At 43.0% G+C, this 22438-nt stretch overlaps 1 protein-coding gene and 1 pseudogene across 1 annotated transcript; one reads left to right on the forward strand and one right to left on the reverse strand.

The window, feature by feature from the left end:
• Positions 1 to 17098: 17098 nt before the first annotated feature.
• On the reverse strand, positions 17099 to 21187 carry LOC112590221 (putative nuclease HARBI1; annotated as a pseudogene).
• A 294-nt stretch (positions 21188 to 21481) lies between these two features.
• LOC112590222 (uncharacterized) lies at positions 21482 to 22230 on the forward strand. The gene is made up of 2 exons (XM_025306104.1): positions 21482 to 21571; positions 21856 to 22230. The coding sequence occupies exons 1-2, from the start codon at positions 21482 to 21484 to the stop codon at positions 22228 to 22230; spliced, it is 465 nt and encodes a 154-aa protein (XP_025161889.1).
• The last annotated feature ends 208 nt before the right edge of the window (positions 22231 to 22438 follow it).

The raw sequence follows: 22438 nt of genomic DNA on the forward strand, positions 1-22438 counted from the left end.
CCCGACACCAGGGGCGCTACGAAAGCGCTGAAGAGTAGACAGCAGCGAGCAAGCGAGCAAGCGAGAGAGAGTGAGAGAAAGGTGCTTATTGACTCGTTGTCTAGGGAGATTGCTCTTCAATTTTTTTTTATAACGTAGTATACATACATTAATCTATTTCTTCCCAATGTTGCGTATACGCAACACGAAGTTTATATAATTAATTACTGACGTCAGTAATTATTTTTTTTCACGAAGTGTTAAACTAATTGTGAAATAAGTTCATTTTGACTGCATTTTGTGAAGTTAAACTTCGTGTTGCGTATACGCAACATTGAGAAGAAATGGCGGGTTAAGTACGCAACATCGGTGCATCGTCATCAGTGGGATATACATTAGTGATTGATTAAGATTTTTTTGATTAAACATCAGTGATTGATTAAGAATCTATACATACATTAAGTACGCAACTTCGGTGCATCGTCATCATCAGTGGGATACATTAGTAATTGATTAGGATATTTTTTGATTAAATATCAGTGATTGATTAAGAAAGAAGTAAGTATGATTATTAACAAAAATGATTATTAACAAAAACATGCAAGGAAGTTTACAAATTTGCGCAGAAAGAAGCTTCGGACATTCCTGCTACAGAAAATCTCAAGGACATCACACCGCCGCGAAAAAAGAAAAAAGCATCGGTTGTGGTCTATGCACTGCCGGAAAATACAATTTAAGAAGGACTCGGGTATGTTAAATCGTCTAAACTCAATTTTTGCTAATTATTTAGAAGTCAGACACCGCCTTGGATCTGACTAAAATTCACCTATCTTATACAGGGTATTTGAAAGCTTATCATGCAGACGAAAGTTGGAGATAGATTGGGTGTAGCCGAGAAGAAAAGTCATGTACCATAATGTCAAATTGGCAATAGTTACCGAGTTATTAATTAAAACATGTGAGCCAACAAGCGCGTAGAGAGCAGAGGGCGATCGCAGTGAGCACGTAGACATTTGATACAGGCGGAGTAAACGAGTGGCGGTAGGCGAGCGCGCGCGGCGAGGGGCAACGTAAACGACAAGAGGCGATCGCGCGCGACGAGGAGCGAGCGAGCGCGAATGACAAGAAGCGAAAGTGAGGTATTCCATTTAAAAAAACCACGTTGGCCTTGACCTCGCCTTGACCCCTCCACTCGATGTCAAACGGATATGATCATTCAATAGAACTTTTAAAACCCTATAACCTTGGTTGGAAACATTTTTCTCAGAAACATTTTGTTTTTGAGATGTTTGGCCGTTTCCAAACTTGTCTAACACCCTGTATGTGACAGTTCCGCTTAAAACGCGCGTGCCTCTCTTTCTCGCCGACTGCGTGAACTACTTTTAGCGTTACCCAGGAACAACGACGAGGACGACGAGGAAGTAGCTTTCTGTTCCCTTCGGGGTGCTTGTTTTAGGTAAGTCCCCTCGCCTCTCACCATCGGGGTGATTTTGCATAATTAATTTGTTAGTGGCATCTCTCCATCGTCCGCGCCCATAGAACTTAAGAGACGGTCATTATTAGACACTTACCTTTCTAATCAGGAGAGGTGCTTAATCAATTTTTGAAGAATGTTCCATGCCACTATCATTCTCTTCTGACTTTGCATCATGGATTATGTAACTGTGCAAGGAAAAATTGAAATGATTTTCATTTATGGCGAATGTAGGAGAAATTTTGAAAATAGTTTCTCGGAAAAATTCAACGCTATCTATCACGAATGAAAAAAATTGTTTCCATAAAAACTTCACTTAAAATCTAATTCTGCAATGAAAAATGTGGGTTCTCATTTGAGATTTGAACGTTACCACCCACCCTACCCCGAGGGGATGGGGGGGAATAACAGTTACTATGTTTTTTAAAAATATTTTTAAAAATATTGAACAGGTATTTTTTTATTTTTCAATCCAATAATCATTTCTGGAGAATTGCAGAAAATCTAATTTTTTGCGATTACAGCGCCACCTATCACGAATAAAAAAAAAGTTTCGAACGAAACTTACGTATTTTGTGGCGTAGAATTCGAATCTGTAATAAAAAATGGGTTCCTATTTAAGATTTCAAAGTTGCCCCCCACCCCCACCTCCGGGAGTGGGATGGGAGGTCGAGTTTGATATCATTGGATCCCCCTTCGAGACGAACAAATTTCATTACCCACTTTTTTTGATCCGACATGTAATTTTCCAGATATTACGATTTGTCAGGTTAAATGGGACACCCCGTATATGTTAAAGAATGAAATGAATTTGGAACACGATAAAGAACTTCCGCAAAAAGGGTTGATTTTTTGTCCGTTTCTCGGTCCTCGATTTTGGAATGGAATTTTATGCCAAAAGTAGTTTATGATGAGACATTAATTACAAAAAAGTTTTACGTTGATCATACGATTGGTTTCAAAGATGTAGAAGGTCAAAGTGGTCACTACCTATTAAGAAAGTATGACACTAATAACGCTTTATTGCATAAATTTTTGCAAAATTCGGTATCTATGTGTTCTTTGAGTTGCTGATTATGAATCTGATATCAGATTTAAAAAATTCAAGACAGGGGTGTAAAGTCCGACCATGAAACCTCCACGCAGTACATCCTGGATAATACTACTGCTGGCGCTACCGTAAATTCTAAAGCTCATAACTTAGATAATTCTCAACAAAAATAGGCTGAACAAAAGTAGTGTTTTAGAAACATCTCGCTATCATCTTTAACACAGTGTGATTAGAAATGGAATGTTCCATTTAAAAAAATCATGTTGGCCTTAACCTCACCTTGACCCCTCCACTTGAGGTCATACGGATATGATCATTCAATAGAACTTTTAAAACCCTACAACTTTGGTTGGAAACATCTTTCACAGAAACGTTTCGTTTTCGAGATATTTGACCGTTTCCAGACTTTCCTAACACCCTGTATGTGACAGTTCCGCTTAAAATGCGCGTGCCTCTCTTTCTCGCCGGCTGCGTGTTCCATCCCTGAACACTGCACGTACGTTTTCCCGGTTCTGCATGATCGGTCTTTCCACCGTCTTCGTCCGCTCGCTGATTTCGGTCGGTCGGTGGGCGACGGTGTGGCTAGGGAGAATTGAACGGAAAGACTTGTTTGCTGTTTGTCAGAGGAAAGGTCTCGGGCCCCTCTTCGTGGCCCGTTTATTGAATAAAAATAAGATATACTATTAGGTGTACAACTTTGCTTTGGCCGTTTTCCTATATGGTAGGGTATGTAAATATGAAACCGGAATTTTTTTATAGAAAATACTCATTTATTGTATGAAAATGATAAAAAATATTTTATTCGAAGTATTGCCCATCGCTAGCAATACATTTTTCCCACCTGCCTGACAATTTGTGGATGCCACGCCAAAAAACTGTTGCTCTTTTGAGGCAAACCAGTCATCGAGCCATTTTCACACATTTTCGCAAGAAGTGAAGCGCTGCTCAGCAAGTGCGTGTCCCATCGATGCGAATAAGTAGTAATCGGACGGGGCCAAGTCTGGTGAGTAAGCCGCATGCGAAAGTATTTCCCAATTAAACGCCTCAATCGTTTCCTTGACCAGTTTTGCTGTGTGTGATAGTGCATTATCATGAAGCAAAATCATTTTGTTGCCGTTTTTGATATTCTGGTCGTTTTTCACGCAAAGCTTGATTCAAATCGATCATTTGTTATCGGTAACGTTCAGTATTAATGGTTTCGCCAGGTTTTAGCAGCTCATAATAGATCACACCCTTCTGATCCCACCAAACACAGAGCATTGTCTTCCGTCCATAGCGATTTGGCCTTGCAGTCGATGTCGATGGTTCGCCTGGAGTAACCCATGATCTTTTACGCTTAGGATTCTCAAAATATATCCACTTTTCATCGCGTCACAATTTGATGGAGAAATGACTTTCTTTTGCACCTGGCGAGCAGCATTTCGCAAGTGGTTTTTCGGTTTTCCTGCTGCCTTTCATTCAATTCATGTAGAACCCATTTTCCCACCTTCTGGATCTTTTCCATGGCTTTCAAACATATGGAGACGGCTTCTCGTATCACATTTAATTGATCCGCGAGTTGTTGCGTTTGAGCGTCATCCTCATCCAACAATACTTGCAATTCGCTGTCTTCAAACTTTTTCGGTGGTCTTCCACGTTATTCGTTTCTCAAGTAAAAATCGCCACGTTTTAAATTTTTAAACCACTTAAAGCACTGTGATTTACCAAGAGCATGCTCACCGTAAGCTTCGACAAGCATTCGATGCGATTCTGCAGCAGTTTCCTTCAAATGGTAACAGAAAATCAATGCTGTTCGCAAAACGTAGCTTCCAGGCACAAAATTCGACATGTTCAACGCTATTACAAACTATGCTGTTATATGAAACTTGTATTGTTGTGAGTTGAAAATGTTTGTCAGATGTCAACAAATAGAAATGGCGCCAATGACGCGGTTTGACGGTAACTACATTGACAGCTAAGGCCATCTATGGGCAAATTCCGGTTTCATATTTACAGACCTGGTATAACTTTGGGACACGATGACGCTCGAAGCACGTGGTACTGTAAAGGTCATTCTACAATGAGGTTGTAGTAGTATGCAGTAGACAAATTGACCAATCACAGTCGATTTTTCTTCGATCGTAAAGAGAACAATTGATCGTGATTGGTCAATTTGCCTACTGCATACTACTACAACCTCATTGTAGAATGACCTTTAAACGCACGCTGGCACATGTTACAATGGATTAGATGAAATGTTTCTTCACACGCTGGAACGGCGAAACACCGGAGACATGCATTTGAACACCAATGATCCCTTTTAGGCTTATATCCGCCGTTGCGGCGAACGCAATAACCCCTACTTTCACTGGTAGCTCTTAAATTCAATATTGGATTAAAGTGATGAATGCGTTCGTAATACATAATTGTTCGAATTTGGGCCCGGTGAACGCAGACGGTACGGGAACCGGGACGAGAATCGAAAGAATGCCAATGGTCGCTCCGATGCGAGCGACGGAGCGTGCGCTGGCGCGATATCAATTCGATCTTTCGCGACTGAAAAAAGACGGGTTATAGAACAATGACTCACTGCAACGCGATTTATCTTTAATATCCTTTAATGCGCTCGCGAACATATACAGCTTTCGCACGCAGACGCAGATACAAAGTTCATATATCTCTGACTCAAATACACCGCACCAAAGAACGCAGTGACCGACGTTAAGGCGCAATCAGAATTACTGAGTTTGAATTGAATTGAGTGCAGCAAGCAAGCGGCACGACATGCGGCAGACTTGCGCTACGAAAATGACGACACAAAAGCGCGACGAATCGCGGCGCTTTTCGCTCCAAGCAAAATCGAACAAAGTCTCGAAACGATCTGCCGACCGCCATTTTAAAAGGCGAGACAAAAAACGCAACGACGTCTCCTAACGAGATACCCGGGCGCTTCTCGGCGGACAGATAAACACACATGTATGTGTCGGATTGCCTGCTCCAGCCTCGTATGATTCACTGCTCACGTGAACCCAGCATGAAACATCGAATAGCGATCGAAACTAAACTCGCAGGGCACACGTGAACAGCGGATGAGAACATATTCGTGAACTTTTAAATTTCAACGATACAGGCATCCGGACCGAGCGAAACGCGAACATACCGCCCGCCTTGAAGCGTAGGTTCAATGCCCGGTACGCATTTGCAGAAAAGAAGAAAAAAAATATTCGACACACAGCTCGAGCAGCCAATCAATTACAGTGAATCAAACGGCAAGTGTTGACTCGTAATGCAGGATAGCCGTCGCCCGTCCTGAGCCAACCCTGCCAGATACAATAATTACGATTTAAGCTATAGAAACGCACGATAAATATATTATATTCGTTAATTCGACATCGAAGGACATTCAATAGGAAATATGCAGAGCTTCCCGATCGGGTGGACATAACTTGACGCGACGGTATTAATGGTGACGACGCGAATTAGTCCGTCGGCGCCAGGATGAACCTGGCTAACTCGGCCGAGCTCCCACTTGCACGGCGGGAGATTCGGGTTGCACAATAAGACGTGACGGCCTACCTGTAGCGACGGCGTCACTTTGCGTCACTTAGTGCGCTGTTGGAGCGTGTTGATATAATCACTCGCCCACAAGCGCCAAAATCGTTCGGAAAACTGGCGAAAAATTTGCCACTGGGACAGCCGGTTTTCCGGCAACGTGAATATTGAGGGTTCAGGTGGAACGGTGAGCGACGATCCTATTAAAAAATGCCCCGGAATCAAGTATTGGTAATCATCTGATGAATCCGATAGAGGTGCGATCGGCCGAGAGAGACATGCCTGAATCTGGCAAAGAAGAGTGGTAAATTCTTCGATAGAAAGCGTACGATCTCCTATCACACGGCGTAGATGATGTTTAAGGCTTAGCACTCCCGCTTCCCACAGACCCCCAAAGTGCGGAGCGGCAGGAGGGATTAAATGCCATGATATCTGATCGCCAGCCGTGTGATTGCGAAAATTTGGGGTCGGTCAACGCGGCCCTGTATGCCGTTATCAACTCCCGGTCGGCTCCAACAAATGTGATTCCGTTGTCAGAATATATGGCCTCAGGAAGGCCTCGGCGGGAGCAGAATCGAGTAAACGCTGCGATAAAGGGGGAGGTTGAATAATCGCCCACTAATTCCAAATGAATGGCACGAGTTAACAAGCAAATGAAGAGCACAATATAAGCCTTACGAGAAGCAATGCCCCGGACTGCAGAAGAACGAACTTTGACCGGACCCGCGTAATCCAAACCACACCATACGAACGGTCGAGGCGGAGGAGACACTCTTTTAGCGGGAAGATCTCCCATGAGTTGAGTAGTGATTGCAGCTCATTCTCGCACGCAAGTGATGCAATCATGAATGATGGACCTAACGAGATTTCTGGCATGCAAAATCCAGTTCTGACGAAGAGTGCTAAGCGTTAGCTGTTGTCCGCCATGCAAAGTACGCAAATGAGCTTGACGGACAATGAGCCGTGTAATTGAATGAGGAGCAAGCAAGATCGGATGCTTTGTATGATACGACAGAAGCGCATGCCGTAAACGTCCACCGACTCGAAGAATTCCGTCGCAATCTAGAAATGGAGTGAACGCACAAAGAACACTCCCGCTTGTGACAGCACACGTTGTCTTTAACGCGTGGATATCTGCGGCGAACAATTCTAATTGCATTTGTTGGATACAAAACATTTTTGCGGGTAAAATTTCGACAGAGGATAGCGCCTTGCCATTAATCGACGGGTCGAGCGGAGATTTAGTTTGACATCGACAAGCAGAGTCAAACTTAAAAATATATGCGGTAACGCGAATCAATTTGGGCCGTGAGGAAAACTTTGAGCCCAGATCCCACGAAGCGACAGTGCTCTTAATATGGAGAGAGGTAATCTTCTCTTCTTCCGGAAATTCAATGCATCGCGACGCAGAATCAGAGGGCTACACCTCTGATGAGCGAGCAAGCCAAGGTGAGCTGCGCCACCACAAGGCGATGCTAGCTCTGAGCCATGTAGACCTTGAGATGCACAGTCAGCGGGATTGTCGGTCGTAGGCACATGACGCCAAGCGACATCAGGCAACAGCTCTTGAATTTTAGCGACACGATTCGTGACAAACGTGTTCCAACGTGAAGGGTGAGATCGCAGCCAGGTGAACGCGATTGAAGAATCCGTCCAACAAACGCAAGAAGCGCACGACAAGTCGAGGGTCGTACAAATAAACACTAAAAGACGCGAAAGGAGTAAGGTAGCCGAAAGTTCCAACCGAGGTATCGTGAGCGGCTTGATTGGAGCGACCTTCGATTTGCCGGGAAGCAGCGCAACGTTCACGCTACCGTCCGAAGAAATGACTCTCGCGTAAACAGCGGCAGCGTACGCGAGAGTGGACGCATCCGCAAATCCGTGCAGTTCGATGCGTGATCTTGGCTAGGCTCCTGTCCAGCGATCTATTTGGAGACTATTGAGATGCTCCAGGTGGGAGTAAATTTGTTGCCAGCGCGATAGAATGTGTGACGGAAGGGGGGTGTCCCAATCAATTGGTAATCGCCACAACGTTAGCATGCGAATCTTGGCAGCGACCGTGACTGGATAGCCCATCCTAATGCATCGTAAAGTCGCGCTATGACGGACAAGATGGAGCGCTTGCTTTGAGGAGCCGAACGTTCGAGTGATACACGAAAGCGAAAAACGTCTAGTGCCGGCTAGACTAGAGCAGCCAACCCGACACGTACATGTGTGTTTACCCGTCCGCCGAGAAGTGCCCGGGTATCTCGGTGGGAGACATCGTCGCGTTTTTCGTCTCGCCTTTTAAAACGGCGGTCGGCAGGTTGTTTCGAGACTTTGTTCGATTTTGCTTGGAGCGAAAAGCGCCGCGATTCGTCGCGCTTTGGTGTCTTCATTTTCGTAGCGCAATTCTGCCGTATGTCGTGCCGCTTGCTTGCTGCACTCAATTCAATTCAAACTCAGTAATTCTGATTGCGCCTTAACGTCGGTCACTGCGTTCTTTGGTGTGGTGCATTTGAGTCAGAGATATATGAACTTTGTGTCTGCGTCTGCGTGCGGAAGCTGTATATGTTCGCGAGCGTATTAAAGGATATTAAAGACAAATCGCGTTGCAGTGAGTCATTGTTGCACAACCCGTCTTTTCTCGGTCGCGAAAGATCGAATTGATATCGCGCCAGCGCACGCTCCGTCGCTCGCATCGGAGCGACCATTGGCATTCTTCCGATTCTCGCCCTGCTTCCCGCACCGTTTACGTTCATCGGGTCCAGATTCGAACATTTGTTGGTCCTTCGAGCCGGATTCTCAAGTGTGTGTTTGCCGTTTATATCGGTCCTAACTGAATCTGTGAGACGACCACAGGATGACGGAGTTGCTCGCCAAGCAAGCAGTGGTACAGCGCTCGATCGAACGCGCTCTTAATAATTTCAAGAAGCTTGGGAAGGCGAATTTTACTGCTGCAAAGATTCGAAGTCGGATCGCAACGCTCCAATTGGAGCCCAATTCCAAGCCGGTCATGTGATGTTGCTGCAGGCCGTGCCGGAGAAGGACAGAGCCGTGATGGTCTATTTCAGGGATCGACACTTCGATGTTACCGAGGATGCATATCAGTCGACCAGGGATTATTTGATGGACTTGAGGAGTTGGAGCCTGTCGTGAGCCATAACACACAACCTTCGTTTAATTCAACTCGTGTGCAATCAGACGCCCCGAATTTTGCGTTATCGCACATGCCACCCATTCGATTGTCACCCTTCGACGGGAATTATTCTGAATAGGAAAATTTACAGGACCGCTCTAGTCAATAGGACTCCAGCTTTGGGAAATTTCGCGCGGATGCACTATCTCGTGTCATCCTTGAAGGGTCGCGCTCTTGATTGCATCACGAATATCCCGATAATTTTCAGGTGGCGTGGACGACATTAGCGGCGTGGTTCGAGAATAAGAGACGCCTGATAGCGTCGCATTTTTCTACGTTGCTCGGCATTGCAAAGAGAATCAGCTATAGATCTCCAAGCCTTATGCGACAAGGTTCAACTCGCGGTCGCATCGTTAATGAATTTAGGTCGAACTCCGAGCAATTTGTGAAGTGATTTCCTTGTACATCTTCTAAGCGAATATTTAGATTCTGCTTCTAGAAAGTCTTGGAACCTTAAAGTTAGCGATACCGACAATCCGCCTTCGTACGACGATTTAACTCGTTTTCTCGCCTCGCGCTGTCGGGGTCTGGAGGAATGCGCCTCCAGTCCTGCTGCGAAATCATCACGATCCGCTGGTACATCGCGCGTTAAGGTAGCTACTGCGTCCGCGTCCGTCTCGCCATGTCCGTTGTGCAAGGTTCGGCATTATTTGACTTCGTGCCCTAGATTTATTGCGTTAAGCCCGCGCTCACGCGTGGAGACTGCAAAAAAATTCAAACGGTGCTTAAATTGTTTGAGCGCAGTTCACTTATTACCGGATTGCAGAAGTCAATATTCATGCCGAACGTGTCATAAACGACATCATTCTATGCTCCACGTGGAATCGGATTTGCTGTCGGATCAATCGGCGATCGATCGCGCTGAACACGCGTCAGGTAATGCGCCCGTTCAAGTAAATTCTCTCGCCGCGTCTACTATTCCTCGCATTCGCACTCAGGTGCTCCTCGCTACTGCGAGAGTCAAGGTCGGTGTCTCTTCCGGACAATCTGTTGTTATCCGAGCTCTCCTGGATCAGGGCTCTGAGGCTACGTTCATTTCGGAGGCATTAGCGCAAGTTTTACGTGCTAAGCATTCGAATGCCGGTCTCTATCTCCGCCGTCGGCGGAGTTCAAGTGGGACAGGTGCGCCAAATAATCGCCATCACCGTATCTCCGTCGTGTCAGGATTTGCCGCCATTCTCGACTACCGCTCTCATTCTTAGTGCATTGACGTCTTACGCTCCCAAGCGCATGTCATCTCTGGCGGACCATTCACATCTTTCTCAACTTTCGTGGGATGCCAATCCTACAAGTTCGGATCCGATTCATTTAATCATTGGCGCGGACTTGTATAGTGAGTTTCTTTTGGACAGAGTAAAGAGAGGCTCGCCGGGACAGCCTATCGCTCAAAATACTGTCTTTGGGTGGATCATTTCGGGCGCTCTCGTCGCGCCGTCACTTTCGCACGATGCGGCCCACCTCACAGTACATCATTGCTCCCCGCTTTCAGATTTGCTAGACGCAATTAGGAGATTCTGGGAGATTGAAGAGCTTCCGATTTCTCGCAACCTCACTCCGCAAGATGAGCAATGTGAAGCGCACTTTTGCACTACTTACTGTCGCATGCTGCACGGGCAATACGTTGTGCGATTACCCTTTAACGTTGCTACGCCGCACAGTGGGACAGATGGGTCTTTTTGTGGACAAAAATCGCTAGATGGCATAATTCTTAACCGATTTCCATGCTTTTCTTTTTTAATTTATTCGCGATGAATTGCTCTACAATCACATCGAGTCTGTTCTTTAAATTAGGCCCTCAATTCAAAATGGCGGACGCGCAAATTTGTCAAATGTATAAAACCTGTAAAATATCGAATATTTTTGGATCGGGCAATGTTTATATGGGATTCTAAGGCCTCCGAGATACATATGTAAGATCGAAATTCTCAGTTTTTTAATGGAGAGGATCTTCAGTGGCCTGACATATTTTATACCTGCCTGATATTCCCATATTATCAATGTATTCTACTAATGAGTTTGCGTATATATATTGCATATATATATATATATAATATTTGGTCTGAGAAAAAGTTCGTAGCGTTTTTCCCGATAGATGGCGTCAATTGCAAATAACTCAGGAAACAGAACGCAGCGACACCACTAAACGCCCGTTGGAAAGGTGACACTTCAAGCGTTACTTTGAATGTATAAACATCGAAATTGGTGCAGTGGTTGGAAAGTTGTTTGCGCTTGAAAATGTAGAAAAGTAATGAAAAATTGCGCTATATTTTGCAATATTGTTACGACAAAGTGAAAAACGCTGCGCAGGTTTGTGAAAAAATTTGTGCTGTGTACGGTGAAGGTACTTTATCAAAATCTGCTGCGCGGAAATGGTTCGCTCGCTTTCGTTCTGGTAATTTTGATGTGAAAAATTAGTCACACTCTGGTCATCCAATCACTTTTTTAAACGCCGAAAAGCGGTTGATCGGTCAACGTTTAGTGCTGTAGCAACTTCTTCTGTTGAAATTCGCGGATTACTGAGCACTAAAGTACGCAAAACATCGTCATCAATGTCAGAAGGTCGACCAGCGCGTGGCTCGTTTTCAAGGTTAAATTCTCCGCGCCGAAATTTAGCAAACCATTTTTCCACAGTTCGTTTAGCTGGTGCTTCATCCTGATAAACATCCTGAATGTTTTTTACGGCTGCGGCAACGTTTATTCCCTTCCGAAACTCGTAAAGCATAACATGCCGTAAATGCATCTTATCTCTCATTTTTAAAGTGATATTTCTCGAAGCAGTTTGTATGAAAACAAATGATTCTTTTTTAATAATAGCTGAAGACGTCACCTTTCCAACATTATATAATATGTAGATGGAAGTATTAATGACAACACTTTACGACGCTTATAACTCCATCTATTGAAACTCCGCACGAACTTTTGCACTCACCCAATACATACATACATATATATATATATATAATTACAACAATGAAAATAATGACATAAAAAAAGTATAATTAAAGGATTATTGCAATAGATTTCAACATCACCTGTGAGATACTATTGCTGATGCGTTTTTTTAAAATGCTTTCCCCAGTAGGCCTACTCCACTAAATAATAAAGAACAAATACGATAAAATGTATGGCTCGGTAGGGAAACAAAATTTTAGAGCGTAGAGTACGCCGGAGAGGCAAAATTTTCATGCGCATATTTACGTCATTCACAGTCAATGGGTTAAGCTTATAAGACAACGCTTCTTGATGAATGATGCAATGAGTAACAGAGATTTTAAAACCTTGCTGTCTTATTTGTTCAAAGAAGCCGTTTTTTCAAACCTATCATTGCTTTTGCGCTCTCGGTGACTACAGCCGAACATTTGTAGAAATCAATGTCAAACTTTTGCAGAGTTTGGCTAATAGCCTTAAAGATTTCAACACTTGTTGTTCTGCCTTGCAACGATACAAAGTCTGAGAGGTCTTTGACATGTGAAAAATCGTTTTACGTACGATTCAAGCAAAAATACACAGTTGATCCATATGCCAATTATCGGTGTTCTCATAAATACATAATGAATAATACGAATAATACGAATAAGACGCAAATGAACATTTCAATTTCTCTTCTAAAGACGAAGCTGTATCATCTATTCGTGATTTTACAGATTTAATGGAATGCTTGCAGCTTTTTCGAAAGTCATCGAATCTCCAAATGATTCGACCGCTGCAATAACGCATTTTTTAATAAACGTTCTTCTTTAAATGATACTTCTCTTTCTTCCTTGGTGCGAGCTAGTTCTTCTAAAATGTCTTTGGATATATCATCCATAATACAGTCTAAACGACCCAGGAAATCATAGTTTACTTGTTCCCAAATGATCAGTTACTTCTTTTCATCTAGTTTTCCTGCCGAGCCATACATTTTATCGTATTTGTTCTTTATTATTTAGTGGAGTAGGCCTACTGGGGAAAGCACTTTAAAAAAACGCATCAGCAATCGTACCTTACAGGTGATGTTGAAATCTATTGTAATAATCCTTTAATTATACTTTTTTTATGTCATTTTTTTCATTATGTTGTAATTATATATATATATATATATGTATGTGTGTATAAAACACATAAACATATATATTTTAAAGCGATTATTGAGGGAGGAAAAAATTATAATTATAATAAAATAAGAGGGTACGCTCCAGTTGACATCTTACGTAGCGACGGGCCTGAGCGATCCGCGATCGTCGCCTCGGCCGCTGAGCGCAGAGCGGTGGAAGGGGAACGGTGGGTCACCGCTTGAAATCCAGCCGAAAAGGGCACTTAGTCTTCAGCTTTGCAGTACATCATTGCTCCCCGCTTTCAGATTTGCAAGACGTAATTAGCAGATTCTAGGAGATTGAAGAGCTTCCGATTTCTCGCAACCTCACTCCGCAAGATGAGCAATGTGAAGCGCACTTTTGCGCTACTCACTCTCGCATGCCGCACGGGCAATACGTTGTGCGATTACCCTTTAACGTTGCTACGCCGCACAGTAGGACAGATGGGTCTTTTTGTAGACAAAAATCGCTAGACAGCATAATTCTTAACCGATTTCCATGCTTTTTTTTTAATTTACTCGCGATGAATTGCTCTACAATTGTATCGAACCCGTTTTTTAAATCGAGGCCCTCAATTCAAAATGGCGGACGCGCAAATTTGTCAAATGTATAAAACCTGCAAAGTATCGAATATTTTTGGATCGAACAAAGTTTATACGGGCTTTTAAGGCCTCCGAGATACATATGTAAGATCGAAATTCTCAGTTTTGGCAGTGGAGGGGATCTGCAGTGGCCCGATATATTTTATACCTGCCTGATATTCCCATATTATCATGTATTCTACTAATGAATTTGCGTACATATTGTTGCGCCCGTGCTTTTGCGAAGTATCGAGGTGTGTTCACATTGCTATGATCGACAGTCCCTAGCAACGAAAAATAACAACAGCAGACGGAGAGTTCTTGGGAAGCTGTCAAGATAGACAGACGCGAGATTTATCATTCGGAGAATTATTTATGCGAGAGTCTGTACAAAGCTGTAAATAGTAAAGCTTCCTTTCTTTTACACAAATATTCTTATTTCCTCGAGTGCATGGTGTGAGTGTTGCTAGTTAAAGAGTGAGCGCAACAATATATTGCATATATATATATATATAGAATATATATATATGTATATATATATATATATATATATATATATACGCATGTATACATATATATAGGTTTAAGAATTAAAACACAAGACAGCTATTTTATTTTTATAATTAACTTTGTTTTAGGTACATCTGAACATACGTCCTATTGTCTACCTGTTCGTCGAATAATGTAAACAGTGCAGCACTAGGTTCAATACAATGAAGTGAACACATAAATGAGTGAACAATAAAAAGTCCGGCAATAATAAACATGGCCTTATTTTGAGGTAAATGATGGAGAAAAAAGGAATGATTACTCTTAGACCGGATCTTATATCTGAAATTGTTTATCTTCAGATGTTGTACAAATCGTTTCATTGGCTAAGAAGCATCAGGAGGTAAACTGAAAATGGTGTTAAATATAAACTCTGACTATAAATTCCTGAAATGAATGAATGTAATATTTTATCACATTATGGATAGTCTTCTGGGGGCAAAACCATATATGGCACCTTTATTTAAGTTGTCATCTCCTGCTGCTTCGTCGTTACTGAAAATCCTGTTAGATGTAGCAGCAGTTGCTGCAACAGCTCTACCTCCTCAACTATGAATGTGGATCTAGAATAACGTTCCTAGTAATTATTAATATTATTTAATTATTAATTGAAATAAGGCTTGTGTTCACAATATTGAAAATTCAATAGCTTGCATCATATTTTAGTGTGGAGAATCTCTAAGTTTTTAGACAGTACAGTATAATATATGTATTTCCAGGTAAACGCAAGAGAAATGACGACATTACAAATGTAATATTGGAAAGTCGTGCGATAGCAAAGAAATAAAAAGAGAAAAACAGAGAAAGAATGGAATCCAGGTTAAAGCTATTGGATAAGTTCGACAAAATATTAGAAAAATTATAGTTTCTTAATATTAATATTATTATAGTTCCTTATTATTATTAAGATATTTTTTATTTTATATATAAGAAAAGACATGGAAATAAAATAACTTTTCACATATATTATAGATTATGTATATTAATTACAATTTACATTTTTTTTGTGACGCGGAAGCCGTCGGGCGTCCGTCACTAGTAGGCGAAATCTCGGTCCCGCCGCGGGGGGGGGGGGGGCGCTAATTAGCGAGCGATTCATGAGGAGTGCTAGCAGACCTCCTCCGAGAAATGGTAACCATTTGGAAAAGAATCCTTAGTGTTAAGAGCGTGCAGATGAGACGGTCTCGCGTCCACCGATTTTGTGCCCCTGGACCTTCCGAACCGAACAGCCGGACATGAAGAACAAGAAGGATGAGGAGGACCCTGCTTACGGTCAGGCACGCGCTCTGCAGGTGATTGCTCTCCGTTTCTATCTCGTATTAGAAAGCATGTATCGTTTCAAAACAGACTACCGCCTGCCGTGATTGTTCTTAGGCCAGCTTAGAGGACATCGCTGAAGGCGACGGAAGAGACGAGGCGAGGCACCGCCGGCAGGCCACGACCACGGCACGTAGCCCGCTTACCGAAAAACCATGTCTAGACAGCCGAGGAGACAAAGCGAGGACGGAGAGAGAGAGCTAGAGAAAGTGAGACAGAACATCCTTCCCGCGGATCCCCAATAGAGATTCTCGGAAGGATTCCCAAGCGATGGACAAAGCGAGGAACGGGGCAAGAGAGAAACCCCTCTTGAAAACCGGGTGGGGGCACCAGAAAGCCCCAAAAAGACGGAAAAATAAAAGAGGAGATCGGCTTGGAATCGAGAGAGATCGAGATCCGTTTTTACGTTCCGCTTCTTCCGAAAAGATTGTGTTCCGCTCGAGAGAAAGATTTTTGTACCGCTCGCGCTAGTAGTGGGTGTTCTGATGGCTATCGTGCAAAACGAAAGCGAAGTGCACCGTGCGTGGCCGAGAACCAAGGAAAAAGGAGGAAAGGAGGAAGGACGACTGCCGACCTCGTGAAAAGGCGACCCGCCCGAATCGTTGAGGACCATGCCGCCGGGAGGTTCCCGTCACTGTAAAACCGCTCACCTGCTTTATTTATCGGGGTCTCGTGCATTGCCGTGTTGCGTCCGTAGAAAGTGCGTTGTGCAAAGTGATACCGGACTTGCGAGAAAGCGAGCGTAAGAAATGTGTACCGTCCTGCGGAGCTATCGGAGAGCGCTGGCTCCCGACAGAATAAATTAACGTTCCGCTGCCCACCACGCTGTTTTTCTTGTCCTACATGTTTCCCCGATTTCCGACCAAATCCCGCCCGTCTACCGACTCTAAAATTTCATACGAGCTACCGGTCCCGTCGGACTCCCGCGTCGCGGTAGCGAGTTTGGTGATTAGAATTGGTGATCGGTGCGGCTCTCCGTACCTGGCGTCCAACACCGTTTTTTTTGTGCGTGCGAACGACCGCGCCCGTGACGCGCAGGCCGACGGTAATTTGCAGACGGCGTAAGAAAATCGCGTCGCAGTTTACATATATCTCAGTGGAAGTCTTTCACACATAAGATCTTTTTTTACATTACCAGCATTAGCAACGTCATGATGCTGTTCAATATTAGCATCTTCATTGATTATTTCTTCGTTCTCATTAATTTCGATTGCAAGTTCATCACACCTCATTAAGCAGATATTATGTAGCACGCAGCAAGCGATAATATATTTTGGAATTAAAGTCACTGTCTTCATAGCTAGTACAGTCAGAAGACTTCTAAATCTTCCTTTCAATAGCCCAATTCCTCTTTCCTGTAGCTATTCTCGCTTATGCATGGCAGAAGTTGTAATTCCGTTGACGTTCTGTTAGATGTCCGTTGTCTTTATATGGTATTAATAAATTGTCATGAAGTTTGTAGGCTGAATCTCCAACTAAATGGCAATCGTTTGGGAATTTTGATGCATCTCTCAGGTACAACTGAATTTCTGACAAACGAAAAACTCGTTGATCGTGCATTGATCTCACATATCCAGCGTAACAATGAATGAATTGAGATTTGTGATCACATACAACTTAAAAAATAAACATGCAAACCAATACACATACAATAAAATTTCAAAACACTTCAAGCAAACACATTACAACAGACATATTAATTTATAATAATCATTTGATAAAAGTATTGGGTATGGGAATAAGTTTTAATCGTTTTTTATGTAGACAAAAAACATAGTTTGAATATAAAAATATTAAATGATTTTATTCAAAATATTTTCCATCTGAAGCGACAACCTTCGCCCATCTTTCGGGCAATAAACGAATTCCTCGAGTGAAGAATTCTATTTCTTTCGAGGCGATCCAGTCATCGACCGATTTTTGTATGCTGTCATATGAGGTGAAGCGCTCTCCAATAAGTGCCGACTACATCGACCGGAACAAATGATAGTCTGAAGGGGCAATGTCTGGTGAATACGGCGGGTGGGATAAGTTCTCCCATTTCACCCCTTCTAGGTATGTCCGAACGAGTTGACCAATATGTGGCCTAGCGTTGTCGTGCTGCAAAATCAGCTTCTCGTGTCTATCACGCCATTCCGGCCGTTTCTCTTGAATAGCTTGTTTCAAACGCATTAGTTGAAGTCGGTAACGTTGGGAATTGATAATTTCGGACGGTTTCAGCAGCTCATAGTAGACTACACCCCGCATATCCCACCAGATACAGAGCATGACCTTTGACCCGTGAATATTGCGCTTTGGCGTTGATGGACCTGGTTCACCTGGCTTCACCCATGCTAGTTTGCGTTTAGGATTGTCGTAGTGAATCCATTTTTCATCACCAGTGATGATTCGATGCAAAAAACTCTTTCTTTCTTGTCGTTGAAGCAACATTTCGCACGTGACCAAGCGCCTTTCAATGTCCCTTTCCTTCAACTCGTGTGGTACCCAATTTCCTGCCTTCTGAACCATTCCTAGCGCATGTAGGCGTTTTCCAACGGTGGATCGATCAACATCCAACGCTGCAGACAATTCTTCAAGTGTCTGACATGGATCAATATCAAGCAATTTTTCAAGTTCCTCATTTTGGAACTTTTTTGGGGCATCATCGCGTTCTTTGTCGTTGACATCGAAATCACCACTTTTGAAGCGTTGGAACCAGTATCTGCAAGTTGGCTCCGATGGAGCATGGTTGCCGTAAACATCCACAAGCAAATGGCACGTTTCCGCAGCACTTTTCTTCAAAAGTTAGTAGTGGAGAAGAACTTCCCGCAAATGCTGCTTTTTTAGAACAAATTCCGACATTTTCGATGCGATATGAATACTTGCTGTTTGCACTCCAAACAAAAGTCTTCTACTGCATTTAACAGCTTACATATACACCTTTTAAATCCATGTATCGAAAGGTTAGAAAAGATGCAAGCGATACTATTAATGCCATCTATGGGGAAACGATTAAAACTTATTCCCATACCAAATATATTATTATATTATTTATACATTATTACCAGTTATATTATTTATACATTATTACATCAGTTACTGCACGTAATTAGCTAAGATATATTACTTTGTGTGTGTGTGTATTATAATAAATTTACGCAAATAAACACATTACCTGCAGTTGGACAGAATGATAACCTTTCCTATTAATATAAGCTTCAGGATTGTGCTTAAGTTCTGGAATATTTATGTGCGTACCATCAATGGCGCCAATGATTTTGAGAAAACCACTAGTGACCTCAAAACCTAACCAAGTTTGATGAACTTGTTCGTCTCGCATTTTGTTATAAAAGGTGCCAGTGCAATTAAAACATTTATAATACGTTTTGTAACAATAAGCGTTGTACTTCTGCCAACATTAAATCTTTCGCAAATGGATCTAAATATTCAGAAATGTAGCGGGTTGAGTGATAGTCGCTAACCCTTGAACGCCAAGAATACCCAGAACTTGGGCGCGAGAGTGAGTGCGGACCGAGCTGACGGGAGTCAGCCAAAGGAGAGGACCGATCGGTTCTCTGGTTAATGATTTGCTTGATTCCCAGGTTCAGATGCATTTTATTTCGTTTATGACCCGGTACAAAGGCTTGCAGAGCGCGGACAATTCGCAAGTCAATAAAGAGACGGCGGAAAGATATCACGCGCCGGAGCGACGCGTTTTCGTGGCTCTACGGTAGCAGAACGGATCCTCGAGAATTGAATTTGAAAGCTGAACTCTGTCGCCACGATATCGACCGTGATATTTATAATTTCATATATCTGATGCGGCTTGAGCCGATTGGCAGATTCGAACAAATTGTTGTTTGGCTGACACAAAGATCTAGGCGGTAAATACATTGTTTTGCCGTTAGTCACGAGACACTAGACTCTCACACGTTTCCTTTGATGGCAGAGTGTTATTGTCACCGAGACAATGATACAGTGTAACGCGCCGAGACACCGGCAAGACAAAGATCGAGCAAATAATTCGCTTGTAAGCATGGGCGATTTGCCCGAGCGGTGACTCGATGTTACCGGCTTCCAGAACACGCTCCGCGAGAATCCTCTGGAAGATTTTAATGAGCACGTGAAACCGCAGATATGATTTTCCAATTCGGAACAAGAAATGAAAATATTAAAGATTATTTCATTCAAGATATTACAATAACTGCATTATATTAATGTAATGTAATGTACCTTAGTGAATCTGGAGTGACCAGTCTCTATAATGTCAACAAAAATTGTTTGCAAGGACAAATCATCGGTGCTCCAATTGTCTCTCTTCGTAATTTTGGCTCAATAATTGATAGTATATCAGGTGTAGTAAAAAGAAATCCATTATTTTTCCAATAGATGGCTTTAGTTATCTGTATCTCGCGTTGTATAAGTCCGATCGGGTTCCACTAGATGGCGTTAGAAAGATGAGATTTCGTACTAAAAAACTTTTCTGACAGTTTTGTGATTAGTTGACTCGGTTTTGTTTGAGCGCGCGTCAAAGATGGACACTAGCAAAGAGAAAATACGCTATATTTTACAGTTTTTCTTCGATAAAGGCGAAAACGCAAGCCAGGCAGCTGAAAATGTGAATAGTGTTTATGGTCCTGATACTGTAACAGCCAATCACGCGCAATTTTGGTTATAATCAAAGGTCGCACAAGACATCCTAAATCACATATATCAATCATTTTATATTAATATCAATCCAATCACATTAATTATTTATTAACATATGTTAAGAATGATTCGAATAATGTATATATTTACCAATGTAAGAAATGAAAGAAATTTTTATTGTGCTAGTTGTATTGTAATACATAAAATGAGCTTTGAATTGCTAATCGGTTAATGCTGGTATTGTAACTTCTACATAAATTTCTACTCTGGACACATGTTTACGTTTTCTCCTGTATGTTTGCACAATTTCCAGTTCTTCGTCGCTTTCAGATGAGGATGACGATGTGATTATTAACTTACGCATTATGCATGCTACAGCTGTTACCATAATATATTTCCTATTTTCCTCTGCTTGCTCCATTTTACACTCTCTTTACAGAGTATTTTTCTTATTACCCTGACCTCTATACCAGTTCAGTTCAGTTCAGTTCAATATATGGCGCCGGACAAATTAAGTACGTCCACACGTCATTCTCCAGCTACGATTACGAAAGTAAAAAAGAAACAGGGACAACATGTACCCACGATCAAAAAATATGCGTAGTTACAGGAACCACATCCAACCGCCACGGAAGCGAACAAAAGACTTTAATCTCTATACCAAATATATGTCACTTACTGTTTACTTCTGTTGCCAAGCAACAGTAATGCTACGCTACTGCTACTGCTGTTCATAGAGCTTACTATCGCTGTCACGCTATTGGCTCCGTGAACACTTTTTGGTAGCTTTTGCGTTGGTAGCGTAACAGTGAGCTTCATGAACATACCCCATGGGTACGTTCGGGAAGGCGCTATTAGCGCTATTTAGCGCTGCAGACTGTTCGCGGAGCTACATGGTAACGCTACCAAATGCTGCCATGACGTCACCAGTGGTAGCGTTCTATATCATAATTACGCGCTACCAACGCTATTCTTTCCGAGGTAGTGTAAAGATAGCGTTAGTGTTGTGTTTGCTTCCCGAACATTTTTAGGTACTAATGGTGGTATTTCCGTAACTTTCGACACGACATTTACAAATTAAATTTACGCTTGAATTTATTTTTCTTGAGTGCTATAGTCATGAATTATGTAGAGATCAGTTTTTACGATGTAGAGACAAAAGAGAATTTCCAAATTAAATTATCAGTGATGCTTTACGAGCACAAAGCGGTAAGTTGTGGTTTTATTATAACCGTTAAATGTTTTTATTGTTTGGGTCCTCTAAATTATTTTATCTATTGCCTGTATACTCATATGTATCTATATCTTACTTTACCTTAATTAATTTTTCATTTAGTTCGAATAATTTAACAAGTGTTTAGCTTTTGTCATTTCGAGGACAGGGACCTCGCCTATTCGGGTCAGGACGAGGTCCAGGGCCGGTGGTTAATGGAATGCGGTGTCCCGCAGGAGTCCATTTTGGGCCACCTGCTATGGAACATCGGGTTCGACAGGGTCTTGCGAACGCCCCTCCCCCCGGCTGCCATGTCATCTGTTACGCGGATGACATCTTAGTGCTGGCCGGTGGGGAAGACTGGGGGGAGGCCCACCACAATGCGGAGGTGGCATTGGCGACGGTGGTGGGCACAATAAGTGACCTGGGTCTAAAGGTGGCGCTCCAAAAAACGAGGGCCATCTATTTTCACGACGGCAGCCGTGGGGCGCCGCCGGAGACCCAGGTCTTGGTGGACGGAGTCCGTGTCCGCGTCGGGTCCACGATAAAGTATCTGGACCTGACGTTGAACGGCCGATGGGACTTCAGGGCCCATTTTAGGGACCTGGCCCCCCGGGTCAGGAAGGCAGGTCTGGCTCTGGCCAGACTGATGTAGACCCAAGGGATCTGGGTTGGCACGCGCGCTGCCTATATGTTGGGGTGATTCTCTCGATCGTCCTCTATGGGGCGCTGATATGGGCGCCCCAACTATTGGCCACCGCCCAAGGCAAAAACCTCATGCGTCAGGCGCTGAGGGCGGTGGGTGTGAGAGCGATTCGGGGGTTCGCCTCCGTTTCATATATGGCGGCGACGACCCTGGTCGG

The sequence above is a fragment of the Harpegnathos saltator genome, unplaced genomic scaffold (genome assembly GCF_003227715.2).
Source record: "Harpegnathos saltator strain DR-91 unplaced genomic scaffold, Hsal_v8.6 scaffold754, whole genome shotgun sequence".
NCBI lineage: Eukaryota > Metazoa > Arthropoda > Insecta > Hymenoptera > Formicidae > Harpegnathos > Harpegnathos saltator.

Coding starts and splice junctions, on each gene's coding strand:
- LOC112590222 (XM_025306104.1), top strand. CDS start 21,482: ATGAATTATGTAGAGATCAGTTTTTACGATGTAGAGACAAAAGAGAAT. Junction 21,572..21,855: donor TGCTTTACGAGCACAAAGCG/GTAAGTTGTGGT, acceptor CGGGTTCGACAG/GGTCTTGCGAACGCCCCTCC.